This window comes from Salvia splendens, chromosome 13, assembly GCF_004379255.2.
Source record: "Salvia splendens isolate huo1 chromosome 13, SspV2, whole genome shotgun sequence".
Lineage (NCBI taxonomy): Eukaryota > Viridiplantae > Streptophyta > Magnoliopsida > Lamiales > Lamiaceae > Salvia > Salvia splendens.
The window spans coordinates 24,379,914-24,390,040 of NC_056044.1; the positions used below are offsets into that span (position 1 = coordinate 24,379,914).

The 10,127-nt window shown below is 40.0% G+C and overlaps 1 protein-coding gene and 1 pseudogene across 1 annotated transcript; one reads left to right on the forward strand and one right to left on the reverse strand.

Annotated features, from left to right (window-relative positions):
* Positions 1-4,560: 4,560 nt before the first annotated feature.
* On the reverse strand, positions 4,561-5,031 carry LOC121761311 (oleosin G-like). Its single transcript, XM_042156961.1, has one exon. The coding sequence runs from the start codon at positions 5,029-5,031 to the stop codon at positions 4,561-4,563; it is 471 nt and encodes a 156-aa protein (XP_042012895.1).
* A 151-nt stretch (positions 5,032-5,182) lies between these two features.
* Positions 5,183-9,482, forward strand: LOC121760754 (annotated as a pseudogene).
* The last annotated feature ends 645 nt before the right edge of the window (positions 9,483-10,127 follow it).

The following is a 10,127-nucleotide window of genomic DNA, read 5'->3' on the forward strand; positions in this document are numbered from 1 at the left end:
TGTACACTAGCTTGAATAGAGACTCACTCCCTAGACAAACCCGAATTCGATTAAATTCAACTTCTAGTAGGGACTCACTCCCCACTAGGCGATCAGATAGACACATCCGCAAAAACAAAATACGGCATGACACAACATATTTAGAATTTAAGCACATAACTCATATTTGAAAAATATTGCATAAATTTAAAAGTAAGCCTACACATTAATGTAGGATAGAAAGCCCACAAAATACATAGTTAGAAAGCCCACCTCGCTCGTTTAATTTTTCTGAATTTGAAATCCTTACTGCGACTGCTCTTCTCTTTCATTTATTTTTAAGGCCGCCTAAGATGTCGCGGCAACCACTCGCGTCTCATCATTATTGTGCTCCAAGTTCAATCCAACATAATTAAGTGGGCAGCCAAACTACAATTAATTACTTGGCCCAACCGATTAAATCACTCTAGAAGCCCAAACCACTAATTTTAAACAGCAGCCCAAAAGCCTAAAAGAGTCAACTTATTATTGAAAAGTCAAAAATATCAACCCCTTAGTTATTTTCTTCCCCAACGCCCACGTCACCTATCTCTTCTCAATTTCCTCTTCTCACCCCCTCCGTCAGCTGTCTACTCCCTCATATCTCTTCTCAATTTCCTCTTCTCACCCCCTCCGTCAGCTGTCTACTCCCTCAATCTCACACTCATCTTCTTCTCCAGAAACAACACCTCTCTCTCTCTAAATCTTCCGCCACCGAGCAGCCCCAAATCTCTTCTCTACTTCCCCTCCGTCTAACTTGTTTTTTCTTTCTAACTCTCAACCTGCAGACTCGTTGCCGCCGTCATCGCCGTGAAACTCCAGCACCGCCGTCGCCCATTTTTCCTCCACAACTCGCCGGTGTGCAAGCCACCGCCTATCCTGTCTCGGTTTCACATCCAATTCGCGAATCGCTCCGCAGCACCATAGTATTCGATGCTCGCCGTCTCCATTGCTCATCGTCGCCGGCGTCGATACTGCGTTGCCGCTGTCTCCATCTCAGCACCATCATCGGCCGGTCAGCCGCTGCTGATCAAAACGCCACCACCGCAGACTGCCGAAATCTTCTTCTCCTTCGTATATCTACAGTTCTCCTCCTTTCCTCTCGCGATTTATGTATTTTATTCTTTGGGATTTGAGAGAATGATTTAATTTACAGAATTGGTGGAATGATATGGGATCGTGGAGTTGTGGGCAGAAAATCTTGTTGATATTGTCTGAGATTTGCTCCTAGTGAAAAAATGATTTATTCCTTAAATATCTACCGAAAAAGAGAGTGGGCAATTAGGCTATGAAATTGATGGAAAAGATTGATGACTTGGTCTCCTCCATAACTTGGGCTTCGAAAAGAAAATAAGAAATTGGGCTTGCATGAAAGACCATGCTGATTTGGGATTCTCAAAAATGTGGGACTCAAACCAAAAGAATTGATTTGATGAAGAAAAGGTTTCTCAAATAAATCAGCTCAAACAAAGAATTAGAATTCTTCTTGATAGACCGCGAAAGTCCAAACTCCTTCAAGCCTCGAAAAGGAGCAAAGATTGTACGATAAAAATAAAAAAAAACTTCTACTTGAAAATCAACATTCTTTCGAGCTCAAATAAAAGGTAGAAAAAGTCGGGGTATTACAGTCCCGCTGAGTCTCGTCGGAACGGGCGTATCCGGTATGCCGGAACTGAGCAGACCAATCATCGTATCTAGGGCGTCTTGATCTGCATCGGTGAAAGGAGATTGGCTGGATTGGAAAGGGGTGTCCGGACGAGGATGGTTAAGCGCGTCGAGGCTGGGTCTGTAATCTCCAAACGCCGAGTGACTCAGATTCCGCTGAAAAGGTTGGGGCGTGGGAGAAGCAATTTCTTAAAAACTCATGCCAAATCAAAATTACTCTTTAAATTATGAAGGAAGTATTGATTTTACACTTAAAATGAGAGTTTTTATTGTTTCGGTTTTAAACATTTATACAAAATCAATTCTTAAACTAGTAATAGTATATATGTCTTGATAATCTCTCCCTCTGTCCCATAAAAATATGTACACTTTCCATTTTCATATGTCCCACAAAAATATATGCATTCCATTTTTTGAGAGTTATATCAATTTAATAATGTAGGCAATGTTATCAATCTCGTATAGCGGGTTATGGCGGTTTGCCTAAAAACTGCCACGAGGATATGGCGGATATGGCGGTCAATAATTAAATAAATAAAATAATACTTATATATAATTCAAAAAGAAGAAATTCATAAAAATATAACATCTAAAACTCTTAAAACAATTAATAAAGCATAAAATACAACTCTAACCTTCATGTTTCTTGCATAATGCTCCATTCCTAAATGCAGTACGCACACAATGTTGTCAAATGGTGGATATGGCGTTGCTATGGCGTTTCCACCACCGAACATCATGGCGCCGCCATATCCGCTATTTGATAACATTGAATATAGGTCACACTATCCACTAACACTATTTTAACTATCAGTCTCCTCCTCTCTCTTACTTTACCATATCATTCTCCTCCCTCTCTCTTACTTTACCAATTGCTCCTTCTGTCCCCCATTAGGAGTCTCATTTATGAGCTGCACGAGTTTTAAGAAATGTTAAGAAAAGTGGGTGGAAAAAAGTTAGTGGAATAGGGGACCCATTTGTATATATTAGTTTTAAATGAAATGTGAGTGAAATGAGTTAGTGGAAGGTGGACCCTATTATAAAAGTGAACCGGGACTCCTATTCGCGGACGGACTAAAATGAAAAAACGAGACTCCTAATCGCGAACTGAGGGAGCATGTCTTAATTCTCGTGTCATACCCCCTGCACATATTTTTATGGGACGGAGGGAGTAGTATGAAATAACATGTGGATGCACTAAAATTACAAAAGGAATGGGAGTACTATATTTAATGTATTTTTACATTTTTTTTCCAAATATTTTTACCTAATAAAGGGCTATTCTGATAAAATTTCATACCCAAATAAACCATATATAGAATGTCTAGTACTATATTTTATGTATTTTTACTTTTTTTTCCAAATATTTTTACCTAAGAAAGGGCTATTCTGATAAAATTTCATACCCAAATAAACCATATATAGAATGTCTAAAACTAAACCATATGCTGGAAAGTACGATATATCTAAAAATAAACCATATGCTGGAAAGTATTGATTGCATGCATTAGGCTTGTGAAGATTGTCTGACTGTCACGAGTGGCTACAAAGGTGCACCCAATTATGATTCTCGAAGTCGATGCTGACCAACATCTTTGTATGCATGTATCATCATGCATAAAATGATAGTTGAAGGTGAAAGAGTGAGCAATTGGGGTGATGAGGACGCCGGACCTAGCTTCGGTGTAGCCGACCAATCCCAGCGTACACCACCCCAACCCCAATTCCAAGAGTGTATTCGTCAACAGCTAAAATGCACAATGCACACGAAACGCGTGTACATTCAATGCCAATGAAATGTAATCAAAGAAATTTAGACCCATAACCATTGAAGTTTGCTTGTACTTAGTTTATTTCTCTTTGTAACTATTTTTTCATAGGGAGTAGTTTATTTATCTTTGTAACTTTTTTGTTAATATTTTGTACGTTTCAATTTATGTTTTAAAATTCATGTTATTTTGCTTTTTTCTAACTCCAAAGCTTATTTTGTACGTTTCAATATTACGTTTTAAAATTCATGTTATTTTGCTTTTTTTCTAACTCCAAAGCTTAAAAAGATGAAAATGGTGATAGAAATTATTGTGTTCTTAAATTCATGTTATTTAGTTTTTTTTCTAACTCCAAAACTTAAAAAAAAGATGAAAATGGTAATAGAAATTGTGGCGGATTTTGGGGCTAGGTGCTAATATAGGTATTGAAAATGGAATTTAAATGATGTTGTGACATGTGAATATTGGAAAATTAATTGTGGTGAATTTTAGAGCGGGTTTTCTGTTCATTATGGTGGATTTTTTCCCCAAGGGCCCTAACAAACTATACCTCTTCCTCCCCCGACAACCCTGACAACCCTACAATAAGAGCCACACCTTTACCATCACTTTTACCATTAATTAAATCTCATTTTCTACTAAATTAAGTGTGAATTCTATTATAAAATCAATATAAAAAAATTGACCACATATCCCACAAACTTTTCCATGACATTATTTTTTTACATTTCTTATAATCCGTGCTCACACCATTATCACATTATTTTTTTATATTTCTTATAATCCGTGCTCACACCATTATCACATTATTTTTTTACATTTCTTATAATCTCTGCTCACACCATTTTTCTTAAAATCTATGTTCACACCAAATACGGCTCCAATGGTGGGATGGATGGAGTAGTATATATAAACTACCCACTTGATAGCCCCCATCATATTTTCTGAGAGTTTACCTGAACGCCATAGAATCATACAAATTGACAATATATAGACAATGAAACCTCAAATAACAAAAGCAAAATATATATAGTGATGATTAATTTCAGCAGTAAAAAAGCTCATAAAAATTGTTAAAAGCACACAAAAACACACACACACACACTTATTACGCACTAGGCGCAGCATCCTTGACCTTACTCTGCAAATACCCGCCATACTCCCTGGCATAATCCTTCACATGCCCAGCCGTGTCGGCAAGCCTGGTCCTCGCGTAATCAAACCGGTCCGAACCGGTCGGGTGGAGCCCCCTAAAATAGCGGTAAATCCAGGAAACCGCTGCAACAACGGCAACACCGAAGCCGATGAAGGATAGGAGGCCGGAGATGGTGACGAAGATGAGGAAGCCAATTGGGAGCCATATGGGGCTGGAGATGATGATGAGGGGCGCGAAGAAGATGAGGACGAGGACGGTGGCGGTGAGGGTGAGGCCGGAGAGGAGGAGGAGGATGCCGCCGGAGATGACGAGGGTGGCGAGGCCGACGAGCTGGGCAGAGTTGGGGGCGTGGGCCCTGAGCTTGTGGAGGATGGAGGTGGGGGCGAAGGCGGGCCTTGTCGTCGCGTACTGCCGATCGGTCATTGTAGTAAGGAGTAAGATTTTAGAGAGAGAGTGGGGGTGAGGTTTTATGATCGGAGATGAAGGTGGTGACGCGTGTGGGCATCGGTTCATGCAGAAGAACACGTGGGTGGGTGGGTGTGATGGGGAGTGATTGCCGTTTTAGGGTTCATCTATGCATCCTGGTTTGGATATTGGTTTCTACAATATTACTAATAATTTTGCATATATAATATCTTAATACAAAAATTAGATTTATCTTTCTGAATATTTATATTATTAGGCTAAAAAGATAGGAGTATTAAATTATTAACTATGCTATATTATTAGATTAAAAATTTATTTTATTAGATGATTTATTTTAATAATTAGATCACAAATTTAATGGACTGACAACTATTTTTTTTGTAAGATATGACCATGCATAAGTATGTAAAATATTTAATAAAACTATTAAATATAATCAAAATATATTCTTTAAGTAAAAAAACTAACACCAAAAAGTTTTTTTAAGTAAATTTAGACTTAAAAAATAAACTCCTATACTAATGTCTAAGCTCATTGCCGCTAGGACAAAGGCTCTGGACAGCGCAATCTCTTCTCCTTCAAATGTCATCTCTTGCTTCTAAACTGTTTGAGGTCTCGTGATACGAGCATATTCCTAGGATTATCTCCATATCTATATTATTTAGTTAGTTATTGATTTATCATATCTTTCCATATTTATTAGGATTATTTTCGTGTTCCTTAAGTTAGGGTATCCACTATTATAAATAGTGGACATTGTTATTCATTTGAATCAATCAAGAAATATCATAATTTTCCTACTTTTTTCGTCTTCTTTATTTTTCACAACCCTAGTTTGGAGCTGATCCCGGGGAAAGCCAGAGACGTCCACTTTTATCCCTCCATCGTCGACCTCTCGTCGTCGCCCGAATCGTGTTAAGGGAGTGCACCCTTAACAATTGGTGCTTTCATTGAGAGTACTCATGGCTCATTACACCAACGAGGATATCATTTTTCTATGTGACCGGATAACGGCTTTCTGCATCAGATTAAACAGGAGGTTGGATACGGCTCACCATGGCAGTAGGAGCGTGCCTCCTTTTACCAGCCAGACTGGTACCCTCCTCCACCTGATCCAGATCCACCTTATGACCTTCCGGCATACGCCCAGCACGCTGCCACGCCGTCTCCCAATCAACCGTCGGACCCCCTTGATTGGCATCACCTCCAGTTTAAGGACCTCCGACCACCAGATACTGCACCGCCCTACGACATGAATCATCAGTTCCGCCACCAACATTGGCACCAACAGCCGCAGTACCTGCTGGGACCCACCCGGACAACAGAGATCCTCGACATATGAGCATTCGTCCCTTAATTACAGCCACCGCCAACCACCACAGCCGAGTCCGCTCCAGTAGCACACCTATTGGCAGCAACACCATCAGCACCAGGAGCCCGTGCTCGACCAACCACTACTGCAACGCTGGCCCGCCTGTTGGCATCCACCGAGCCACCACCGTTCAGCAGCACCGCTGCCTGCTGCCCCGGCACCAGCCCCGATCTCCCTGCCACGCGGCCCAGATATAAGGTATGGTTCAATGGAGTCCCTTGCCGATGATATTGATAATCGTGAATCGGTGCAATCTCGTCAAATTTATTATGATGATATTGTAATTGATCAATTACTTAATCAAGATCCAATTCGTGAGGAAGAGGTATTGACAGAAGTTGAGGAATTTTTGCAAGTATCCGATGAAATACAATTTGCTCTGGATCTGTCGAATGTGATTGTACAGACAAAAGATGTTATTCATTCTAGTGTTGATGTTAGTGGATCAATTTATGGCAATAATGATTCATCTACTGCCACTGGATTGATTCTTGCACGTCGAAAACCTACACATGATGTGGAGCATGATAGGGTGCATAGTACAATGTTAGGCAACTGGATTGATTCTTTTTTGTTGAAAAAGGACAGAGAGGGTCCCATTGAGGAAGTTAAGAAGGTAAATGCCTGTGTATATGTGGATTTGCATGTCAGTGATGTTGCAAGTATTGTTCATCATTCAACAAGGCTCGACGCCGATGCTCGGTTATTCCCTCCGCGCAAGGACACGCCATCACCACAGTCGTGTTTGGGCATTCAAGGCTGTTTAGACAAGCTCTCTATTTTGGGGCTGAACAATAGGAAGCACGATATGGATAGACATAAGTCACCATTCACTCTCGCAATAGTCACACACCATGGTTTATCCAATCTTCAATTTGGGGTGCAAGGGGTTCATTATTTACAGTCTGCTACAGATGAGGGTGGTAGGCTATTGGAGTTAGATACGAGTTGTAAATGTCTGCCCAAGGAGAAGACCGAGAGCATTGCTAATGCTAGATTGAATGCAGGGGATATCATGCCGGAGTTAGACGTTTCTCGACTTTCCTTTCCCAAGTATGAATTTGTATATGTGTTGGATGAAGTCACGCAGCTAGCAAAGGTGGTTTATGTGTGCAATGCTTTAGACCTGACCGTTTTGGAGGATCTGGTTATTGAAGATGGTTTTAGAGACATTTTTTATCACTTCAAGGGCCACAGACGGAATTTTATTTTTACACCACCTTGCGCAAAGAGGTTCAGAATTTTGCAAGAAGTGTAATTTTAAAACCTGACATGGTCAATGTAGGACGGACTGGTGCGGCAAATTTGAATGGTTCCAGAAGTTGAATGTGTCAAGCAGGAGGCAACGAGCATTTACCTTCTCAGATGTTTTCAGAAGACATCACCTCCTGTTCTAGTACTGTGTGAGCACAAAACAAGTGAAGATTTTGTTGTCAACGGGAGCTATAAGACTGATGAGACAGATTGGGAGTCATGTAAATATAGCTGTAGCAGTTGCAAAAGATCTCACGGAAGGATTAGTACATATGTTAGAACTCTTAAAGGATATTCGATGTGCCGATGTTGTTCTAATTTGTTGGTGAAGAATCATACTCACACTTTTGTCAACACAATTGGCGAACTTGATTTCAGCCTTCCAATTGGAGCACCACTTGTGATGAGCGCATTCTTGATAACAATGCAACTGGAGCCTTTCGATAAAGTAGATGTTTATTTGAGTGGTCCAATCAACAACTATATCTTGAAAAAGGGTGGCAGGTTCCATTTGAGGTGGGAATGGAGACAAATCCTTTATGATAACGTTGCTGATGGAAATGTATATGTACAGGAGCTTGCCATGTCGAAGGATACTGAAAAGCAACTCATTAAGACAGATGTTTATGTGGCGAAGGAAATAGACACCAGTGTTATTGTTCAGCTTGTAGGATTTGCAAGGAAATTGGTTGCCGAAGAGGCTATAGGAGGACTCTGGAATCTTTCGGTTGGTGAAGTATACAATGGTGCCAGTACTAAAACGGCTGAATGGAGGCATTCAACTATTTCGTTATGTGCAAAACAACAATTTGGTGCATTTGATCCAGGAGGGGAGGCCTCGCCAAAGCTTCTGTTCGCGATGCTCATCATTGTGTCGTGGTTCCCACCTTGAGGACAAGGTGGAATTCAACTGCGGGGGAGTTGATACGAGCATATTCCTAGGATTATCCCCATATCTATATTATTTAGTTAGTTATTGATTTACCATATCTTTTCATATTTATTAGGATAATTTCTTGTTCCTTAAGTTAGGGTATCCACTATTATAAGTAGTGGACATTGTTATTCATTTGAATCAATCAAGAAATATCATAATTTTCCTACTTTTTTCGTCCTCTTTATTTTTCGCAACCCTAGTTAGGAGCTGATCCCGGGGAAAGCCCAAAACGTCCACTTTTATCCCTCCGTCGTCGACCTCTCGTCGTCGCCGGAATCGTGTTAAGGGAGTGCACCCTTAACATCTCGCCTAATCGCCCACATTGGATTAGTGCATTTCGAGCTTCTCTGCATTCTTTCCTATCTTCGCAAGCACAATCCCTAACACCTGCTCAGGTAGACTCAGCCCCCTCTTCTGCCAAAGAAATCATCACCCAACTCACAGCCCTTCAGACTCAGCTCTTTGAAGACATTGCTGAACTCCAGGATATACTTGATCTTCAAGATGCTAAACAGAAGCTCACCCACGACATCGGGTCCAAAGATGCTTCTCTTCTTACCTTATGCCAACAAACTTAAGGAAACCGAACATGTTCTTATCATGCTCGTTGATCATTATTCTTACTACCGTCGCCCTAAAAGAATCAAGTCAGTGGATGATGCAGACGATTCCTCCAAAACTACGGTCGAGACTCGGCTCAAACTATCAGATATACTCTCATATGCACATAAAATCAGCTACACTACCTTTGCACCTCCAGAATTCGGAGCTGGACAAGGTCCTCTCCTAGGAGCACTCCCTCCCGCACCACAAGATGAGCAAATTGCGCATCACAGTTATATAACCCATGTTAATAACCAAATGGCGGCCCAAATATCTTCATAACCCATGTTAATAACCAAACGCCTTCCTCTCTCCATCTCAAATAACTGGTACTTTTCTGTTTTGCCTCGTCCCTAACTACTCACATTATTTTTATTTTAAATAAGAATTATGATAAAAATCTACAAGTATATTATAATTAATTAAATATTCTTTTATTAAGTAATTTCTCATTATACTTAAAATACTAATTTAATTACACTAAAAATCAATATTAAATTTTACAATCTGAAAAATAAAAGTGAGTAATATGAGATGGATGGAATATAATCTAGCGTCTCAAAATGATGAGGTCTCCCTCCGTTCCATAGTAGTGGAGTCATTTTGTCATTTGGTACGTTCCATAGTAGTGGAGACATTTTCGCTTTTAGTAAAAGTCAACACATTTCTTCTCACTTACTTTACTCTCTCTTTCTTTATTCTCTCTTTCATCTCTCTACCTTTTTCATTTCTTACTTTATTCTTCATTTGTTTAACTCACTTAAAATAATTTTTCTTAAATTGTGTGCCAAAAAGAAATACCTATACTACCGTGGAACGGAGAAAATACTATATTAGTAGTAGGGCTGTCAAATTGGATATCAGGTATTGGATACCCGATACCTGAACCTGAAAAAATCAGGTAATTGGATACCTGATACCCGAAAA